Source organism: Ochotona curzoniae, unplaced genomic scaffold (genome assembly GCF_017591425.1).
Source record: "Ochotona curzoniae isolate NIBS_2020 unplaced genomic scaffold, NIBS_Ocur_1.0 contig_3527, whole genome shotgun sequence".
In the NCBI taxonomy this organism is placed as follows: domain Eukaryota; kingdom Metazoa; phylum Chordata; class Mammalia; order Lagomorpha; family Ochotonidae; genus Ochotona; species Ochotona curzoniae.
Window position 1 is genome coordinate 1953585 of NW_024465897.1, and position 21352 is coordinate 1974936.

At 60.5% G+C, this 21352-nt stretch overlaps 1 protein-coding gene across 2 annotated transcripts in view; it reads right to left on the reverse strand.

Annotated features, from left to right (window-relative positions):
* Positions 1-17490, reverse strand: part of MYRF (myelin regulatory factor) — a 28172-nt gene extending 10682 nt beyond the window's left edge. Inside the window, exons 1-8 of one of the 2 annotated variants that reach the window (XM_040981881.1) lie at positions 17355-17490; positions 6535-6622; positions 6114-6377; positions 4022-4083; positions 2901-3180; positions 1821-2071; positions 1619-1742; positions 28-223 (exon numbers count right to left, since the gene is read on the reverse strand). In XM_040981881.1, the coding sequence (XP_040837815.1) occupies positions 28-223; positions 1619-1742; positions 1821-2071; positions 2901-3180; positions 4022-4083; positions 6114-6377; positions 6535-6622; positions 17355-17400 (1311 nt within the window). In that variant the 5' untranslated portion in view covers positions 17401-17490. Of the gene's footprint in view, positions 1-27; positions 224-1618; positions 1743-1820; positions 2072-2900; positions 3181-4021; positions 4084-6113; positions 6378-6534; positions 6623-15128; positions 15148-17354 lie in introns of those variants that run through there. The other variant, XM_040981882.1, reaches the window with a different exon arrangement.
* Between the last annotated feature and the right edge of the window lie 3862 nt (positions 17491-21352).

Genomic DNA, 21352 nt, shown 5'->3' on the forward strand with positions numbered 1-21352 from the left:
ACCCTCCCCGCCTAACCCCAAACCTGCCTTGACGCCATGCAGCTTCAGGTAGAAACAGTCGAGGGGCTTGAGGCCCTCAGGTGTCTTAACATATTTGGGTTCGCCCAGCATGCCAATGTACACCGTGACCTGGAAGTGGTTCTTCTTCTGACACACAAAGGCGTCATCCCCCACCGAAAAGTTGAAGCCCTTGTCAGCGTCCACGCGGTAGGTAAGCATAGGCCTGGGCGGCAGGTAAGGATAGTCACCAGCTGGAGCCCCTGAGCCAGGCCTGGAGCCCAAGCAAGCTCCCACCCCGGGACCCCCAGAGCACTGGTGCTGGCTCTGCCAAATCCTCAGGCAATATCCTGTCCTCTGCAAGCCTGTGGTCACTGCTCTGCCCTTGCAATGGGGGGTCACAGGACAAGACCCTCGAGGCTACCAGGCAATAGGGAACTCCCTGGGAGGGGGCTGGGTGGCCCCTCACCACACTTAGCTCCATCCCAAAAGGATGCGGCCCTCCCTCCACCCCGGGCCAGGGCCAGAGGGACTGGGTCTGCAGAGCCTCACTATGGCTGACAGCCAGTTGCCTTGGAAACGGTGGAACCAGGCGCCGGCTCTGCCATACACCCAGCCTCTGCCCACCGGCTTACTCAGGCCCCCCAGACACCCTCATCCTGACTCCTCCCATCTGCCCAAATAGGGTGAGGGGAGCCCTGGCCTGCTGCTACTGCCTAGACATGGCCTCAGTCTGCCCTTCTGTTGATGGGAACAATGTCCCTAGTCTGGCCCCCTTCTAGGGGTCAGCAGAGATGGCACCCACTGGTCTGTGGCTGGGTCCCCCCTCTTCCAGAGCCCCCAGGCAAACCGCAATGCTGGCCCACGACACTCTGCACAAGGGACCTGTGGCAATTTCAGGAAGGCCTGGGCTTGCTACCTCCCCACTCCTCCCAAGAAGCTCAGCCTACCTGCCCAACCTAGCCAGGCACCCAGGAAGTGTCTGGACCACACCGCAGGCCTCAGTGGCCTTAATTCAGAGGTGGAAGTGGGGTTCCCATCAAGGGCCAGCCCCACACACAGGCATGTCCTCCGTGGACCCTTCCTCCACCTCAGCTGCTGGCTAAGAATCCCACAATGCCTGAGTCACCTGACTGCAGGAGGGCAAACTCGGCCGCTGTGAGACGGCCCAAGCCCTAGCCACCTTGCCCATGCTGGGCAACGTCCCAAACAATCCAGGGGAGTCGCCCTTCAGCCGCCCATCGAGCTGCTTGGGAGGCAGGGGATGGTGCCCACAGGGCTCCTGGCCTGTGGCCTGTGAAGCTGAATCCATGTGGGTGTTGAGGGAGGACTAGGAATGCCCAGGCAGCCTCTAACCCAGTCCTCCCCGCCCCTCCTCCCTTGGACAGGGAGGGGGGCTGCTGGAAGGGCCCTGCTCACACTCAACTTCCTGTTACCTTCCTGGAATGTTGGGGGGGGGGAGGAGGAGGAGGAAAGGAGGAGCCAAAGAACACCCCTCCACCCACTCCTCCCTGCCCCTCCCTAGCAGCCACCACCTTCCTAGGAAGGCCTGGGGCTGGCTGTTTGTTGTTCGGTAAAATGGGCCCCGGATGGGGAGCAGGTGGCAGCAAGCATCACTCACAGCTCCTTGTAGTTGGCATCGTACAGTGTCGCCCACTTGTTCTGCTGATGTGGCTGCCACTTGATGGACTGGTAGTTGGGGTCCAGGTACGAACCGCTGAGGCTGTCACTGTCCTGCAGGAGCCCTGGAGGGAGGGAATACCCACGTGGACCCTAGCCCTGGGCTCCACACCCCACCTGCAAGGTTTAGTCAGATCATGTACCTGGGGAGGGTGCACCTGGTGGGTGCCAAGGTGGAGTCTGGACCCGGGCGATGCTGAGTGGCAAGGAGCCGGGCCCGGGAGAGAGTGGGCCCTGGGGAGGCCAGGGCGGGGACGGGGCTCTTGCAGGGTGCGGGGGCAAGGCTGTCACAGTGCCAGGCTCCTGCTTGATTATCCCATTCAGCATCTGGGCATTGAGGGTGTTGGGGGGTGATTCGGAGTGCTTCCTCTTCTTGGAAGGGTGGGTGGGGAGCCTGGGAAGACAGGTGTGCGCCATGGGGGAGCTGGCTTTCCCTGAGCCAAGCCCATCACGTCCCTTCTGTGCCATGTCGGCTGGCTGCACCCAGCACTAAGGACACATCCAGCAGGGAGTGCTCAGTTTGTGCCTCCTAGGGGGCTCCTCCTCTTCCCTCAGCTCCCCTTCCCTCAGAACTGTGGCATCTGGGAGGGCAGGAGCCAGCCCTGTCTGTCTGCCTCTCCATCAGGCCAGCGAAGGGCCCAGCAGGCATTTGTACAGCACCTGAGCTGGGCCCTTGCTTGCCATGTCGGTGTCACTGCTGCCCCATAGTGGGAGTCTATGCTGAGCAGCTTTGGTGGGTCAAACACAAGCCACAAACCCAGGCAGGAGAGCCTCTGTGAATGGGGCCAGCCTAAAAGTAGGTGCTGCACTGTGCCCCTTCCACCGCCATTTGGTTTATAAAATGCTTTGACAGACTCTCTGCTTGAACTCCACTGTGCATGGAGCCAGAGGGACAGGGGGTCGCAGGTGGAGTCAGGGAGGCCCTGCAGGAGGCCTTGGCAAGACAGCCCACAAGCCACCGGAGTTCGAACTACAAGGACCATCCGCAGTTTAAGCCCAGCTCTGCTTCTCCCTGGCTCCACTGTCTGAGCAATCCATTTCCCCCTCTCAGAACCTCAGGTTATCTAACTGTGTCCATCAAATAATTAACCATGGCCACAACCCTTCCCCTCATCCGCCATGCAGACCCTTCTGCCCTTCTTAGGTTCTCCGCGAGTCCGCCTTTCATCTCTTGCCTCCCAACCCCTCCACCCAGCTGTGGGAGATGGCCACCCAGGCCTTACTCAGCTCCATGCTGCTGCAGCAGCTGGTGCAGCACCTGGGACTGCTGGGGATGGTGGAGATCCGGGGGGACCAGCCCCTGCCCCATGGCAGCATAGGGGGGCATCGAGGGCTCAGCCTTCATGTACAGGTCCCGCTGCAGGACAGGATAGTGCGGTGGAGGTGGTGGGGGTGGCGGGGGGCCTGGCAGGTGGGCTGGAGGTGGGGGTGGGTGCTCCAGGCGGGAAGGCACACCCACATGGCACAGGGTCTCCGGGGTTATCGTCCGCAGGAGATGGGGGTCTGCAGGAGAGACAGGGGTGGGCATCAGGAACCAGCCTCACACAGGGTCGGGGTCTCCTGCTTTTACTTCTCCTGAGCCAAAGCAGGGGCTGCCCTCCCCAGGTGGGAATGGGGCTGGGCAGCTGAGACTGGCCCTGAGGGTCTGGACAGGGACGCAAGCCTCTGTCCGGGAGGTGGTCGGCCCTTCACCCCATGTCAGCTGGCTCCTTCCCCAGGCCTCCCTGGTGGGGTCCTCAATATTAAAGTCTTCCAACCCCTCAACTTGAAGTAGGCTGGGCCACCCTAAACCCAGCCGGTCCTCCTCCCTCCAGCAGCCCCTCTACCAGGCCCCCAGTGGCCAGCCCCCCAGCCCAAAGGGGGAGGCCCTGGCTTCCTTTGTCCTCCAGGAGGCATTCCAGGCATGTTTTTGGTAAGATAAACAGAACTCCTGACCCCAATTGGGGCTGTAGGGAGCTGGCCACTCTGATGGTCTGCTCTTGACCACATGGGGGCTGTGGCATCCCCCCAAGCAGTCCCCAGAGGTGAGGTGGCAGGGCTGCACCCATGGCCTACCCCAGCCGTCCACTTACCACTGAAGGGCGCGTCCATGATGGCGCAGGCGGGCAGGCGGGTGGCATCACCGGCAGGGATACTTGCTCAGAGGCAGGGCCAGGCTTGCCACCCGCCCGCCCGGAGGGAAACAATAGCCAGCGCGGGGAGTATTTGACCAGCGATAATCTCAGCCCGTTGGGCAGCCACTGGCCCCCTCCCTCCGTCACTCCCTCCCTCCCTCTTACCGATAAGGCTGCCCCAACCACTTGCCCAAACCCCAGAGGGGGAGGGCGGTGCCCGCTGGACTCACCATTCACCTGCTGGGGGGAGTAGGCCTCGGAGCCCGAGTCTGGGGGAGAGTCCGGCAGGGTGCTGGGGGGCCAGGGAAGGTGCTGTTGGCAGTTCCTCTGCCAGGGAGGGTCTCTGAGGTCCCCTGGCACTGAGGCACAGGGCCTCTCCCATCTACTCTAAGGGGCATTCCTCTAAACCATCCACCTTGAGGATGGTCCCACCTTGAGGCCTGGGCCCAAACTGAGGCTACCCAGAATCCCCTACACCTGCTGGGATCTTGGGGATCAGTAACCAGGTGGGGTGACAGCACATGATTCAAGGACCACCCCATCCCAGATCAAAAGGCCAGGCCTCCTGCACCCACCAAAGCCCTATACCTTCCTGGGAACACAGGACCCCAGGGCTAGGGTGCAGCCCCACCCCAAGCAGGTGTGGACTGGGCCTAGAGCCAGTTCTGCCAGGCCTGGGGTTATTTTTTTCCTTGCAAGTTTTGTTTTATCAGCGGTTCAAGAAAAAGAACAAACTCAACCCCAAGAGGTCAACACGTCCTACGTCCTGCGTGAACCCTTGCTCGCCCAGCGAGGGTGCAGGAGCAGGGACAAGGCAGGCCCTTTTCGCCATCCTGGTCCCCATAGTTGGACAGATTATCCAGGGAGATTCCAGAGAGGCCACCAAACTGTCACGGTCACTACCAGGGCTGATTCCAAAATCACAATGCGTCCCTGGGCATGGCAAGTGCCTCCATGGTCTCATTCAGAGATCCACTAAGCCAGCCCCCAGACTTTGTGAGGCCAACATAGACAGGCAGTGGGAAGGTCGTGCACAGAGGCCTAGGGCCTGTCCTGCTTTAAGCCCATCTCCTGCCCACTCCCTGCACTTTCCGAGAGCTGCCTTGCAAGGTTTCTTGAAGTTTGGCTCAAGGTCTCCCAGCCTCTTTAGTCCTTACAATCAAAGGCTGAGTCGCTAGGAGCTGGCTTCCTCTCCCTGGCCATTCCTCTGGTGAAGCCACTGATTAGGATCTCCCACAGCTAGGCAGCTGAAACCACAACGGTGGATGGAACTCTGGCCTGGGTATCACCTACAGCGGGGCCTGACCACAGGCCCCTGAGTGGCTCTGGACAAGCAGCATCACCCACCCAACCCCCAATTTCAGGCTATGAGCAGCAGCCAAGGCCCCACGTGGGTGCCCTCAGCATCGGCTTCTGAAAAAGGCTGATGAATCCTCAGTACTCAGTAGGTGCTTAATAACATCAGTCTTCTCTCCGTGTTCCCTCCCTTCCACCTGTGGCTAGGGGACCACCTCCGAGCCACACTCAGACCACTTACTTCTGCAGCAAAGGCTCATCCTGGCATCCCAAGCATCCCCCGGCCCCGTAAGCTACAGTCCTGGCCACAGCCCACCCAGCACTTCTATAGAGACCCACTTGACCGAGGAAGAAAGAGGCCCAGACAGAGGGCCAGGAAATGGGGCAGCAGTGAGGCCAAGCTGTCTGGACCCTGCTCCTGCCCCAACACTTCCATTCCTCTCCCACCCAGAGACAGGGGACATTCTCTAAGCTCCTCTCCACAAGCAGGACCCCGGAATCTGGTTTGGACCCCCTGACCAAAGCCAAGCCTAAGGCCCAGCTCTGGGCCAGACCACTGGTGTGGAGTCCCAGGGGAACAGAGAGCTGGGCCTGGAAGGACAAGGCCTCCTCAGGATGAGTTCTAGGCTGGGACTGGTGGAACCTGAAGGCTGCCCTCCAGCCATGGGCCAGCTCCCAGGGTCCTGGTCAATGCAAGTTGAACCCACATGTGCACAGTGGCCGGGGGGTGGGTGTTAGGCGCCCTGCAAGTGTGCACGTGTGTGCAGGTGCTCCCACAAATGTAAACAGTTGTGGCCTCCAGTCCCGCCTGCTCCTGTCCACTCTCCACACAGCTCTCAGATTTTTCTAGCACTTACGTCAGCCCTCAGCACTTACGCTGCCCTCTGCTTCAGGACAAAGTCCATGTGCCCACCTCCGGCCTGGCCCTGACCTTCCCGCACAGCAACCCACCACCAGGCCCCCAGCTCTTGGCACCCCGCCTCCTCCTCCCCGTCTCCCCGCCCCACTCTGGCTGCCCTCACTCACCCTGGAGCATAGGGAGCCTTGGGCTCTGCCTTGATGGGGGGGCCGGAGCCTCCGAGGAACGGCTTGGGGCCAGCGCCCATGCCGTTGTTGTTGTTACAGTTGAGGGGAGCACCGTAGCTCGGGGGTGGCAGGGGCCCATGGCGCCCTGGGGAGAGGCCCCCACTGGGCGGGTTCAGGTGGTGGACCCCGCTGGCTCCAGGTACTGCTGGCTGCCCATGGGGGTAGGTGCCGGCACTGGTTGGAGCAGAGATGTCTGGGAAGCAGCTGCAGGGGTGGGGGTGCAATTCAGCTGTAGCCGGGACTCCAGGACCCTACGGGAGGCAGCCGCCCCGTATCCCAGGGACCTGTGCAGCTGCTGCAGGTGTGGACAGTGCCGGTCAGTGGGATCATAAGTTCCCCCAGGCCCTGTCCTCACACTCACAGTTCAGAAGCATCCTCCTTCCCGATGTACTCCTCCAGGATGCTGGTGTCGATATTGGAGGGCTCCAGGGCACCGTTGATGTCATGGCCTGTAGCGGGTGGAGCGAGAGGTCAGCTGGGCAGGGGGTTGCCTCCCAGGCCATTCCTAGACTGCTGGACCCAATCCTCCATCCCTCCACAGCTCCTCCCCGTCCGTGTCCAGGCAGGAGCAGGGGCAGTGCTTTTCCCACAAAGCCACCTTGAGAAAGATGAGAACAAGAATGAGGTCCAGCGCACAGAGCTGGGGGCTTGGACGACTCATGCTCCTCCAAGCTCCTATGTCTAGCTGTGTGGCCAGGACAGGTCCAGTCCTGTCATCTCTAGAGCATGGCTGCTATCTGTCATCTCATAGGGTATCAAGCGGGGGCAGCTGAGGTGGGTGTCTAGTGGGTGCTGTCCTGCCCTGTCCTCTAGTGATAGGTCCTAGGCAGCCCGTTGTGAGGGAACACGGGAGCCAGGGGCCTGGCTGGGTGGGACTTCACATCCTGGGGGCGGGAGTGGATTTGGGGGCTGGAGGAGCACCCTTGTTGTATGGGTGGGAGGATTCAGAATGCCCAGCGCCTAGCACAGCCCCTGTCTGGCCTCCCTGAGTATCCTTCAGGAACAAGGGCTGGCTGGTCCTGGCCTCACAGTGGAGAATGAGGGCAGCTACAGCCCCATCCCTCCACCTGCCCACCTCCCTCCTGGCCCGCCCTACTTGCCCTGGCCCCAGCCCCAGGAAGGGGAGGGACTCCCAGAGCTCTTGGGCACCCTGAGGGCAGCAGGGGGAGGCGCTGGCCTCTTCCCGCCCAGGGTCACCTTGTAGGGGGAGCTGGAGGGCGGGGTGATAAAGGGGCTGACGTGGGAGATGCGTCAAGTCTGATATTGGGACAGCCCCACCCACAATGCCAACCAGGGGCTGGCCAGTCCACTGAAGCAGGAGCACCCCTGGCACCCAGCTCAAGAGCCTCAAGTTTGGGTTCCACACCTTACCCCCTCCCCCAATGAACACTGAGAACAGAGCAAAGTTGGGTTCACAAATGCCGGCACAGCCGCTCCTGCTGTGTGCCCTTGTGCAGGTCACTTCCCCTCTCTGAGTCTCGGTTTCCCCATTTAGTAACACGGGCCCTGGACAGCTAACGTTCTGCGGGACTGTCGTGGTTAATACCTGTGAAAGTATGTAAAGCTGGGTGCCTGGCAAATGGAGTGCCCTGGCCTCACTTCCCAGCCCCAGAGCCCTGGGGTCCTCCGGGAGCCCCTGGCCCAGGTCCTCCTGGCCCCGGTCGGCATTTCAAGAATGCTGAGCTCCGCTTAGGTGATTAATGAGCGGCTAAGCCCTCCTAGGAGTCACGCGCTGCCTGCAACAGGCTGGGGCTGACCCCCACCCCCTTATCCCCATTCCCCCCACCCCTGGCTCACCCAGCGGGAACCAGGAACACCAACTGATCACCACCCATGGCTGGCCAAGGCCAGAGAAGCCTCTGGAGCCAGGAACAACCCCCAGTCTGTGTGAGGGGTGGGACTCTAAGCCTCTGCTCAGCTCCCTGCACTATGCCCCCTTGGCAATCACAGTTCCCATCTGTTGAACGCCTACTGTGTGTCAGGCGCTTCTGGAGCCCAGGACGTCAGTCATCACACAAGGGCATGGGGCTCAGCAGGTAAAGCTGCTGGCTGTGACACTGACATCCCATATCAGGGCTGCTCCACTTCTGATCCAGCTTCCTGCTGATGTGCCTGGGAAAGCAGCTGAGGACAGCCCAAGTGGTTTAGCCCTTGGACTTACATGGGAGACCTACATGAATCTCTGGGTTCCTAGTTTCTTCCTCTCTTTCCATTTTGCCTTTCAAATAGATAAATGAACGAATGTTTAAAAACGGGAGTCTGTTATGTGAAAAGCATTCTGCAGGCACCTGCCATGCGTGGTCACTGAATGATACCAGACTGGGATGGTGACACCCACAGGCACAGTGACAATGATGGTAGCTCCTGCTAACGCCTGAAGGTGATTCTGAACTCACATGGGGACCAGGACAGTGACCAGGGCACAGGCTCACAATGACAGGGAATTCAGTGTTGTTCTCACATCCCTGCTGCTCAGAAAGGTCGCATTTCTTGTCCAGTCCCACACAGCAAGGACTCACGGACAGGGGACTCCAATGGGAATGAGGCTGGAAGGTTCCTGAGGCGGACAGGGAGAAGGGGTCACTGAGGCGTCACCCTTACCCTGGCTTGCTGGAGCTGCAGGTTTTTGAGGCTGAACTTGGCATCTACAGTGAAGGATGGGCCTGGGCGGTCCTGTGCTGCTATTTATAACACGCCCAGCCCCCTCCTCTCTTCCTCCTCCTTCCCTGGCCAGCAGTACTTCTAATCACCCCTAATCCTCCGGCCCACCTCCCTGGGGATGGGGGGAGGCCTCAGGCAGAGGCATCCTGGGAGACCCTAACAAGAACCAGATGTGGTCGGGGGGAGGAGGGACCCTCTCGTGCCAGGGACGGGATGGACGGAAGAGGGAGGAGGGAGTGGATGGGGCAGGGTGGGGGTGGGTCAAGGATGGGGGTGGATAGAGAGACGCAGACCCCACACCTTTTTCTCCCTGGAAGCTTCTGAGGCCGGCTTCATCTTCTCCCTGTGCTGCCCTCAGCCTGCCCCTCGAACCACCACAGAGGTTTCTAGTAAACACATCAGGAGCAAGGGCTGAGGGCGGAGCTTTGCCAAAGCACAGGAATTCCCAAGGCAGAGCGGGGGGCCGCACCACTCCCTGCTCTGCCTGGAGAGCTCAGGAGAGGGCAGGGTCCCCTGGACCCACTCTTGAGGGTGCCACACCCCACGAGAGCCCCGCTACATCACCACAGGTCCCAATCACAGGTCCCTGTCAGCCCCAAGGTTGAGTGTGCAGTACACATCTCAGTCTGGGAGGAGGGTGAGGCTGAACTCAACAACAGCTGAACCCGGCTCCACGCCCAGTGAAGTGACACCACGAGGCCACAGCCAGCGGCCACACTCCCCATCTCCACCTCGCCTCCTTCGACAGCTTCCCACTGCCTGGGGCCAGCTCCAACCCTGCTTCCCGGTCCCTGACTGCAGCTCTCCTCCACGCTGTCCCAGGTCCCAGCACTTGCAGGACAAACACACTCCACACCTCAGGGCCTTCGCCTGGACCATCCCTCACCCACTGCCCCAGAAAGCTAACTCTACTCTCTAGGTTTCAGTTTAAACGTAATCTCCCACTCAGGCCATCTCTGAGACCCCCCCCATTTCCTCACAGGGCTCTTCCACTCGCCTCTGGTCTCAGCTTTCCCCTCAGCAGCCTGCGCCCAGCCCCTCAGCACATGCTCCTCACAGCTCAAATTTATATTCACATGTTTGTCCGTATGTAGTCTTCTCACAGCAGGTGTGAGGCAGTGTCCATTTTACAGATGGGAAAACAGAGGTTCAGAAAGGACAGGTACCTTGCCTGCATCTCCCAGGGGCCGGAGCTGGACCTTGCATGATCCCTTATTCCATCTCCGCAGGACGTGGGTGTCCAAATCACCAAAAGAGTGAAGTGGTAAGTAGACGACCAGAAACGGAGAAGTGGGACCTCAGTCAGGCTACGCTGTAGCAGGGCCTGGCCCTGGAGGGGACCTGCAGGTGCTGCCATAGCCCTGTGGAGCCACGCACCCTGGCTGCTCATTCATTAGCCCTTTATCACCTGCCTTGAGCAGGAGCCAGACATGGTCCCTTTTCCTGGGGCAGGCTAGAGTCTGGATGGGGGGAAGGCAGCTTCTTCTCCTCCCCTTAAGGCCGCCCAGCTGGGCAGAAGAGGAGCCAAGGATACCCAAGCCAGGTGTGGGCTGAGAGCAGGCAGGGGCCCAGGTGGCCCTCCCTTCCGTCCCTCCTCCAGCTCAGGCGTGCGCTCCCCCTCCACCAGCTGTGACTGCTGGCTGAGTCTCGGCCATTGTCCTGGGGGACGGGGGAGGGTGGGGACCCGGCACAGTGGGAGGCTTGTGCCCTGCCCACCCCCTCCCTGCCCCGTCAATGGTGCACTTGTCAATTCATGCCACAAACATGGCGGAAATCCCGTCAGCCACGTGGCTGTGGGCAGGGTGGGCCAAGGGCCTGAGGATGATTGGAACCTGGGGTGGACAGAGAGCCAGGACCTGAGCCTGTGCCCGCAGCACCCCACCCCAGTGTATAACAAGTGTCTAGCCCAGACACCCAAATGTAAGGGGCGGCCCAGCTCTAGCAGCCACTGGGAACAGTGAGGTCGTAGCCATGGTCGTGGTCAGGCCACAGTGCCCCGAGCTAGCCCTCAGGTCCGAGAGGTCTGCCTGTTGGTGCACACGCCCCACTTCACACTGTGCAGCCCTCGGAAAGAGGAGCACCTTCTCTGGGCCCCAGCTTCCAGCTTCACCCCTGGAGCAGGAATCCCGGCATGATGGGGTGGTCATGAGCCTTCAAGGAGCTGACCCCCAGGGGACCATTCTACTGCTGTGCTTTCATCTCCCTGGCTGCCCCAGGCCACTGTGAGACAGTACCACTCCACTACCTGTCTCCCTGCCTGTCAGCGCATCTCTGCTCCACACAGCACCTGCCAGCCCCGCACCTGCGAGGCATGATCATCCCCATCCAGTTATTCTGGCACACACACACACAGACAACACAGTTTATCCTCCTGGCCCCAGCCATTCACCCATTCCAGCAGGTAAGCCTATGGCTGCCCCCCTTGTCTGCCCAGGCAGTCAGGAGACCCTCCACCCCCAGGGCTGTGGCTCACCTCCTATGTTAACTAAGCTAATCAACATGCTCTAAACCAGCTCACTCTGGGAGCAACACACAGTACACTCTCATCTCCTTCGATCTGGTCTTTCTACCTCGATTAATATGATCTGCAACTGTTAGCTGTCCCTGCTTCAGGATGCACCTTGTGACCGGAGCCTTCTCAGACAGGCCATTGTCCCAAGCCATCTTGTGTTTCTGTGCACCAAACCCTCCTTCAGCTTTGGCCCCACAGCCACACCCAATGAAGCCACAGCCGCCTTTATTCCATCCCACTTCTTAGCAAAAACACCTGCCCACAGGGGACCCAGAATCGTCAGCCACCCCGCCCAGGGCTCTGGCTCCAGGGCCTCCAGGGCCCTCCCACTGCAGCCACCCTGACCTCAGGTCAGCACAGATGGAACATACAGTCCCTAGACGCTCCCAAGCCAGCTCTAGACGGATGGAGAGCAACAGGTGCGACCTGTTCACAGTACCCCACCCCAGCTCCCAGCCATTCCAAATTCTGGGCCACTCAGGGCCACATCCCTGACTCCAGACGGCTGAGTTTAATCCCACCCAGTGGCCCTGATACAATCACCCAGAGCCACAGACACAGAGCAGAGATCCTGCTACTTGGGGTGGGGACAGATCTCCATCAGGGTTACCTACCTGTGCCCATCTGTGCTTACACACTAGCCCCACTCCGACAACATGCACATGTGTCCACTTACTGGGCACAGCCGCCAGCCACTTACCCCAGCATGCACAACCATTGACAGCCTGTCCCTTACTCCAGCATACAAGGACACATCTACCCACACGGTGGCACAGCATGCACACACACACACACACACACACACACACACACCCCAGCATGTTCTTTGGCTCATTCATTCACTTAACAGTGACTGCCTGGGCACCCACTGTGTATCCAGCACAGCCCTCGGCGGCAGGGATACATCAGTGAACAGGACAGACAGAACCCCCTGCCCATAAATGCTGCTGCTCTAGGAAAGACAGGTCCGTGAGGTCTACAGCATTTTAGAGGATTTCCAGCAGTGTGAACAACAAGCACAACACCCTGAGAGGCAGGAACCCGCCAGGGCCTCACAAGCTAATATGCCCCAACACAGGTGCATACACTGACCCTATGGCCAGCTCCAGGCCACATACACCTCCCAGGGCACAGTTGCATGGGTTAAGGTCCACTCAGGGAGAGTGCCCTCTTTCTCCCGCCCCCAAACCCCTCTCTCCATAGACAATTCCAGCAGGAGCCAGGCCTGAGTCAACTCCGGCCACAGCCCCCAGCCCCTTCCCGCAAGCTCGCAGGGCAGGAGATGGGGATGCGCTTTCCCTAGCCCCAGACGTGGGCTCCCTGAATTCCACCATGGAGAGACACGATACCCCAGACCCCGCAGGCCACAGCCCGCTCCCAGCCTTCGCACCCTTGGGGTGTGCACTGCACAACCTTGGCCATCGGGCTAGAACTCTGGAGAGGACCAAGCGGGCTGCATGGGCATTACTAACACAGCTGTCAGTAGTGAGCCAGGCCCCTTGGTGTGCAAAGAAAGGCTCCGTTTCTACCTACCCAGGCTGGCACCCACTGGGGATCCCAGATTGCCCCCCTGCTCTGTCATGGCCACCAGCAGTGAGCCTGATGCACCCGTTCCTCCCCATGCCCACTCCTCTACCAGCACAGCCCAGTGGCCCCCTGGTGCCCAGGGACAAGCTCTGAATCCCTGGGTACCAGAGGGGGCTGGTCCCTGGGCCCTGCCATGACACAGGCATCTGCACACACGACGTGCCCAACAAGGCCAAGGGCTTTCCTCATCCCTGGAGGAAACAACCCAGACAGGTGAGGAAAGGGCTTGGAAAGGTGGGGCCCCAGCCCAAAAAAGAGATCCGACTCCTCTGTGGACACAGGGTCTCCCAGATGGGACACACAACACCTGACCCAGGACCTACGGGGCAGGGCTATGCAAGGCCCATGGGTGGTCACCTCGACTGGAGCTGACTTTACTGAGTTACCTAGGCAAGGCAAGGCAGGCACCAGTGCCACTGCTAACTCCCATTTCACAGAGTGGAAAACTAAGGCACAGTGAGGTGCAGGGGTCTGTCTCCAAGCAGCCAGGCAGTAGAGTGGACCACAGACCCCAGCTGCTCACGCCAGGGCACTCACAAAACCATTAAGTCATCCTGTGCTACCTCCCCACCTTCTCGCACCCTAGCCTGTCTCCACGGCTAAGACCACCACACCTAATGGCAGAAATGGCTGGAGACTGCGAGATAGGAGAGTCCCCGCTCTGCTACCAGCACCCCAGATTGTGAGAGCAACGAGGGCACAGAGGAGGGCATTAGGCGGGAGAAGGAAGAAGGTGAAAAGGGAAGGTGGTGGCCTGGGCAGGGCGAGGCCGCCCCAGTTAATGATTCAGTTAATGATTTCTGTTCCAGGCCCTTATCGGGAGGGCAAAGTCCAAAGGGAGCAGCCAATCGCAGCTTCTGCTGCCAGGGCCCCCCAGCCCTGTAAGCTCCTAGGAGTTGGGGAGTGGGGGCCGGGTCCCCAGAGAGGAAGCAGGCCCTGAGGGAACTCTGTCTAGGCCCCTGGTTTCAGGACAGGCCCAGAGCCTGCACTGGGCGAGTACCTGCTCCCCGCTTCTGCACTGGCCTCAGGTCTTCCCAAACAGCCCCGTCCTTCCTCGGACGCACCCCACTCCCGTTGCCACCTTGGTGCCCCCAGCCACCACATGCCTCCCTTGACCCTGAGAAAGCTTCCTGCTCCCCCCCCGGCCCAACCCCCACCATGTGGCCCTGCACCTGGGTGTGCGGACCAGAGGATGAGTCAGACCTCCCACTGGTAGTCATCAGGAGGCCCCCAGGGAGTGGGCCTGAGTGGGCCAGGTGGCACTGGATCTCAGCTCCCTCCAAGGCAGGACTCAAACCACCCAAGCCTGCCACCTCCCTCACCCACCTCCTGCCTCTGTGTACCCCACATACAGGCTGCCCCAAGACACAACGCTGCCCCATCACACACCCCAGCTCAACCCCAGGTGCCCAGCTGGGCACTCAGAGGACACTGGGACACTGGCATTTCCCTATGCCCCCCCCCATCCCTACCTGAGACCCTGGGAGCAGAGCAGACAGCTGTGGGCCAAGTGTCAGCTCTGGCCGGCTCTGGCTAAATCCCTTCTCTCTGGGGGAGGGATTAGATCAATGAATGTCTTCCTCCACTTCCCCTCGCCCATCCCAAAAAGGAGCAGAGAGTAGCCCTCCAAGCCAGGATCTTGGCATTGTCCGTGGTATCTGTCCCTCTAGAGGCTAAATTTGTTGGATAACTAAAAACAAACCACTCGGGAAGACTGGGATGATCCAACTAACTCACCTACTAGGAGCGGAAGTCACCAACCAGGCCACTCTCAGTTCCAAAAATGACAAATTCTCAGGCCTCCCGGTTCTAATTTCTTCCCCCAAACTCTGAAAGCCATTTCTCCTGGAAAGTCGGCTTCCTTCAGTCTCAGAGGCACCCTCTGCTTTTGGGGGTGCTGCTCACTCAAGCCTCATGTGGCCCAAAAGTCGAGGGCCAGCATCTCCCCATCTGGGTCTCTCCCAGGAGGCTCCCGGGAGCTGATGGCCACACGCTTCTGTCTCGCAGGTGAGCAAAAGGGGTCCTGTAGGGGCAAGAGCCCTGCACACTGTCACACGGGTCTCAGGGCTGTGCCCGCACCAGACCCTCCAAAGTCCTGGCTGGATCCTCCATTGCTGCCAGGCCCCTGGCGCTCGCCTTGCTCTCAGAGTTCAGGCCTGAATGACTGCACCTGCTGCCACCACCACCCCAGTTACCTGCTGGAAACCAGTGCATCTTGCCTGGTAGGTCCTCTCTCCGCAGGCCCTGTGCCTGCCTATCTGGTCGGCGGCTGCCTCTCTCTAGGGGATTAGCAGCGCAGTCACGGGGGCCTGGCTGTACCAGCCTCGAGGGGGCCGCCCTGTCCCAGCCTCCCACCCGAGGCCCAAAGCGCCTTTGCCCCCAGCCCCACCGGCACATGGGGTAGGATATGACACGAACACCAGTGTGTTGAGAGGTCTCTTGTGAGGCAGCCCCATTGGCAAAACTTCTTCCCAGTTGTCCAGCCCGAAACACAAAGCCCTCTACCTACTGTGGAACCAAAGCGAGGACCAGGTGTTCCCAGCCCTAAGTCACAGCACGTGTTTGGGAAGGCCACATCCATATGGCAAAGGTCCAGCTTTCAGCCCCTTGCAGCCACACTGGCCACCCCCACCCCTATACCACTGCCCACCCTGCTCCCTGCTGGAAAGCCCCCTCCCAAGCAGCCCAGGAGACCCCGGGCTCCTGCCCATCCCCACCCCCAACTCAGGCTCCAAGAGGACTCCTCCAGGCCGGCCTCCGGGCAGGCGCTGCACACCCCGCCCTGCTCCCCACAGACATTCTTGAGTCTCCTCTTATCTCTCGGGAGGGAGCAGCAGTGCCTCCTTGCCAGGCGGCCGCATGGCTAAGCCATGGCGTCAGCCCTGCCCCCCTGCCCCCCCACTGCGGCTAGCCAGGAGGGAAGGTTTGGCTCTAGAGACAGGGAGCCCAGGCCAGCCAGACCCACTCCTCTGTCCTGGCCCAGGGACAGTCAGATACCCCCAAAGAGGACCCCTCCCAACAAGGACCCAGGGTCTCCTCCTTGGAGGCTCCAACTCCCCTAAAGTCCCTGGGGCTAATGGGAAACTACTACCCAGGACCCCGCAGATGGCCCAGCTGCCTGCCTTAGGATCAGCCATTTAACCTTCTCCAAGTCTGACTTGGGCCCTGGCTCAGCCAGGGTGTCCACAGCCCTGGCCTGAGCTTGGAGATGCACTTCACTGGCCTGTTCATCAGGCAAGAGTGGACAAAGGGTCCTGTCACCCCAAGTCAGAGAGAGAAACAAAGGCAGAGAAAAGCCTTCCTCTCCTCTCCTGGACCCCTAAGCAGCCTAGGTCTCCGGACCCTGGGGCTCAGAGCAGCGGAGTGCAAGTCCGATCTAAAAGAAAGTTCGAAACACCTAAGGGACCGTCAGGGGGATCGGGACAAGGCAGCCCCCACCCCTCCACACCAGGTTGGCAGGAGCTGGGAATCTGGCTGGATGTTCCAGGATGGCTCTGAGAAGCAGAGGGGGCTGGGAGGCATCAGCCAGCACCTCCCCCACCCCCACCCCTCCAGCACTTGGGGGAGATGGGGGGAGGCCGTCAGCCTGGAGGAGGGGCAGGCCTTGCAGGAAAAGGAGGGTGAGGGGGAGTTGGTAGATGCAGATCAGACCTGGGAAAACCAAGCTCCAGGGTGTGGAAGGAGGAAATACATGGGGCCTGTGCAGATGGCACCCTGGGAGGACCCGTTCAGGGGCTGGGCAAGGTGGTGAGGCTGCTGGGCTGGGGCACAATCAGAAATACTTCAGGGACAAGTGTGGGGGTCCCAGGCCTGAGAAGTTCCAGGGAGCTGGTGGGATGCTGTGTGCGGCATCTGGAGGGGCTCCAGGGCAGAGGGCAGGGGTGCCAGGACAGCATACTAGGTTAAGGGGGTCCTGGTCATAAGTAGGGGAGAAGTGGCTGCTTTCAGGGGGAGCTGCAGCCCAGGGTGGAGGCAACATGGGAGAAGGCAGTCCCAGTCTGGAAGGGGACCCTGGCCTCCAAGAAGCACCTCAAAGAGGGCAGGCTGCCAATCCAAACAGCACCCAAGGGGGTCCCTGCCTCTAGGAGGCAGGCTAAGCTCTGGGGAACCCGCCCTAAGAGGTAGGGCAGGGCAGCAGGGACCCCAAAGGATTGTAGCCTGGAGGACTCGCGGTGGGGATGGGGGCTACAACTGAGGGGGAATGAAGACCCTGAAAGGCAGAGGGGACGCAACCCTGTGGAAGCCCGGTGCTCTAGAGGCAGGAAGGGCCAGCCCAGACTTCAGGGAGGTGGGTAGTAACCCCCAGAGACCTGGGAGCCAAGCCTGGAGGAGGGTCTCTGAACGGAAGAGGAGTTAAGAGTGGTGGGCTCCTGGAGTGCTGGGGACACAATGAGGGCATCCCAAGCCCCCCGGACTCTCACCTTCGAAGAAGCGCTGCAGCGCCTCCGTCTCGTCCACCACCTCCATGTCCGGCCCGCCCGGCGCGCACTCCAGCCGCGGCCCAGCTACAGCCCGGCGCGGAGGCGCGGCATCGCCGGCGCGGCCCGCGCTCCCGTCGCGGCTCGGCTGCGGCTGCGGTGCCGCCGGGTCCGCCGCGCCGCTCGCCCCCCGCGCCGTCCTGGCCCGGCCCCTGCCCGCCCCAGGGCCCCGCCCGCCGGCGCGCCCGGCGCCCTCTGCCGGTGCGCCCAGCCGCTAGTGGCGCTGCTGCTGGCCAGGTCGCGGTGGGCTGGGGCGTCTCTGCTTGTCCAGGGCAAGACACCAGGAGTGTAAAGCTTGGGTTTTCACAGTCTTGGCTTCCGCATCTTAGCTGTAACAGCCCGAGCTTAAGAACATGTGTTGTGGAACTTTCTGGTTTCTTTGTGTGTTTTTGAGATTTTTTTTTTTTTTTATTGGAAAGGCAGGGTTACAGAAACAAAGAGGAGAAAGAATATTTCCATTTGCCGGTTCACTTCCCACATGGCCACAATGGCTGGAACTGGGCCAGTCCAAAGCCAGGAGCCTGGAGCTTCTTTCTGTTCTCCTATGAGAGTATAGGGGCCCAAGGCATTGGGCTATTCTCCACTGCTTTCCCAGGTGCATGAGCAGGGATCGAAAATGGAGAAACCAGGACTCAAATCCGTGTCCATGTTCAGTACCAGCACTGCAAAAGTGGCAGCTCTGCAAGCTAAGCCAGTGTGGCCTCTGAAGCTGCAGGTGCGCTCTCATTTGGCCCTCCGGTGAGAAAACAAAGGCTTCAACAGGTTGGAAACTGGCTGCGGGGGGGGGGGGGGGGGCTGCAGGCCGTGAGCGCCTGCAGCGCAGCTGTTGGGCTTAAGCAGCTGCTTTTTGGATTGCGTTTACTTTAAATTGAAATGGTCACATGTGGTTACAGTACTGGGCAGTGCAGGGTGAGAGTTCCAATGTCTAGGGTTCAGAGCCAAATCCAGGCTGACCCAGGAACCCACCAGGCACCCACAGTTGCCCTCCCTGTGTGAAGGGCTTTACTCCCAAGCGTGTGTGAGGTAAGCCCATCACCCCTACGTTCCTTCTTGCACCTGCAAGTGTGCTGTCCTCTCCGCCCTGCTCCACTGCCCAGCCTCTCCTGTCCCACTGCCCAGCCTCTCCTGCCCCACTGCCTTCTCTTCTGCCCCACTGCCCAGCCTCCCCTGCCCCACTAACTCATCTCTCCTGCCCCACTGCTTCGTCTTTCCTCCCCACTGCCCCATCCCTCCGCCCTTCTGCCTCACCTCTCCTGCCCCACTGCCCCATCTCTCACCCAGGGATCTCCAGGACCTCCCCCTTTGCTCTTGCTAAGACATTAAGCAGATAAGGACGATCCTCCACTAAAACCAGTGGTTTCCCTTGGCTCCGAGACAGCACTTGAACCTCTGGCCCCGGCTCCCCGGGGCCTAGCGGGGTCTCTCCCTGCACCAACCCCTCCCTTTCTCTCCATTGGCAAGCCACCAGAGCCTCCTGGAGGTGCATGGGGTGGCCTCAGGCCACCTGGTGGAGGTCCCCAGAGAAAGGGGAGAGAAGCTGCCCAGCTCCGTGCTGGGAAAATGACTGCAGAAATGCTGCACTGAGCAGAACGCTCTGGAATTGCAGTCCCTGTTGCAAGCTCTGCCCCTTATACAAGCATGTGACAACATGCACCCTCACACAGGAGTGGCCCCCACAATACAGTCTACGTTGCAGTGGTTGGCAGAATGTAGCCAACATGTAGCCCAGGCTGCACCATACCAACAGCCAGCCTCCTGGTAAATTTTTTTCACCAACCATGAAGCCTCAGTGGGACACTTCCTGTGACACTTGGTGTTGTTTAAACATGTTGGGCTCCCAGCTGCCACAGGCCCTTGACACATGCTGTTCCAGTTGGGCACTATGCTGGGCCTTGCACAGCTGGACCCTTCCCAGCAGCCATATGTCACCTCCCTGAGGACCCTACTCAAGTGCTACTTCCCACCTCTCATGCTTCCCTTCACTTTAGAATGCAAGGGGCCCGTGTCATAGTGTCGTCATTGTAGCTTCAATATGGAGACAACATTACCTGGCATACAGTAGTTGCTCGCGAAAGGGCAGCACATCCCGGTCCAGCGGCTAGACTCCAGCCTGCAAGGACCCGGGTCAGAGCTGGAGAACCCCATGTCGTGTAGCACTAGCATCGTTGGACAAACCTCCAAACTGGCTCAGAGGGAAGGGGGCCTTGCTGGCCAAGGAAGGCGTCACCCAGCCAGTGAGCCCAGAGGCATGGAGAGGGTTGGAGACGCCCACTGTCTCCCCCAGGCTTCCTCTTTGTCCTCCTCTCCCATCTCCTCCTCCACCTCATCTTCCTCGGTGACCAGCCGTGGGGGAGGGGTGGTGGTGACTGAGCCCCAGATGTGGCCCAGTCAGCAGGCTCGTGGTGGCCTGCCTAGGAGGGTCAATGCCACACAGTTCTGGGGCTGGGGGAGGGGGTGCCCCGGCTGGCCGGCGCTTCACAATGAGGTTTTGTCCCTCTGGGGGCCGCGCTCTGGAGCGTTGCTCATAGATATATAGAATGGGCTTCTGCTGGAAGCCCCAGCTGGGTGAGCTGCCCCCCGCAGCCCCGCCCCCACCCCAGGGGCTGGGATGGGAGGCCGGCTGCACTGAGATGTCCATTCTTTCCCAGTTGATCCACCCCAGAGGGGTGTCTCTCTCTCTCTTTCTCTCTCTCCTGCAGCAGACTCCCTTAAGACAATTGTTATTCTCCGCTCTGCCCCATCCTCCACCAAGGGCCAGGCCTGGCTGTGGACAACAGAGGCACCCGCCCACACGACTGGGGCTTTAAAAACTCGAGGGGCGGGTGGCTCTTTTGAGAAACCAGCCTCCCATTACCCCCATGCACAGCCTAGTCTTTCCTCTGAATGCCCGACCCCACTCTGCTCCTCCGGGCTAGGGGTCGGGGTTGGGGGGCAGGATGCCTACTTTGGCCCTTAACACTCCACTACTTCATTATGATGGATTGTCCAGTCTCTGGGATAGCTGGAAGTTGAACAGGAAGCCTCCTCTTACTCCCATGGGAGCTGGCCAGGGTTGGGGCAACTGGCCCAGGAACTGAGCTAACACATCCTAGACGAGGGCTCAGCCAAGAGTCAAGGCTGCCACTCCCAGCTTCATAATCAAGCGGAGACCCAAGCACAGGCAGGGTTGAGGCTGGGCAGGGGTAATAGCTGGGGCTGGTGGAGGACCAGGACCTGGAAGAGGCTTATGAGTGGTGTTGAGTACCAGCCATGTCCTCACCTCCCCCACTGCGGCCCAGCAGGCGCCGTGTTCCCTCGAGCCAGCCCAGCCAGCTCCCCACAGCCTGCCCTCTGGCCCCTCGGGAGGCACACTCATCGTCCCACCTCCTAGTGCTGTAAAGGGTCAGGTAAGGGATCGATACCTGATGCTTTTGCTTTCTCCAATCCCCCAGGGGGCAGCAGAGGCAGGAGGCCAGCCAGGGAGAGGCCACAGATACTCAAGGAGCCAGTCCAGGAGAAGAAGGCGCCTCCTCACCTGGGACTCCTGCCCGCCCGGGGTCCACACAGCCCTGGCAGTAGCCCATTTGCCAAGGGGGAAACAGGAAGGACACAGGGTGGTGAGTGTGAAGCTGGTGAGTCAGTGAGGTCTGGGTGTGGCTTCCCGGATTTGGGTGACTGGGCATGGCGTGCAGGGGGAGTGGGCAGCTGCAGGTGTACTCCAGGAGGGGCTGTCTTCATGTCCTGCGTGGGGACAGTGAGGCTGGGCACTGCTTCTCACCAGGCTCTGCTGTGTGGCTCGGGCAAGCCCACAACCCCTGTGACCCCCCAACTTTCTTCTGCTTCTGCACAGGGAGGCCCAGATTCAGGTCCTAGGTCTGCCCCTACTGCTGCGGGGCTGTGAGCAGGTGTTGACCCTTAGGAGGTCTGTCTCTTGTTCAGACACTGCAGGTGAAGAGGGCCCC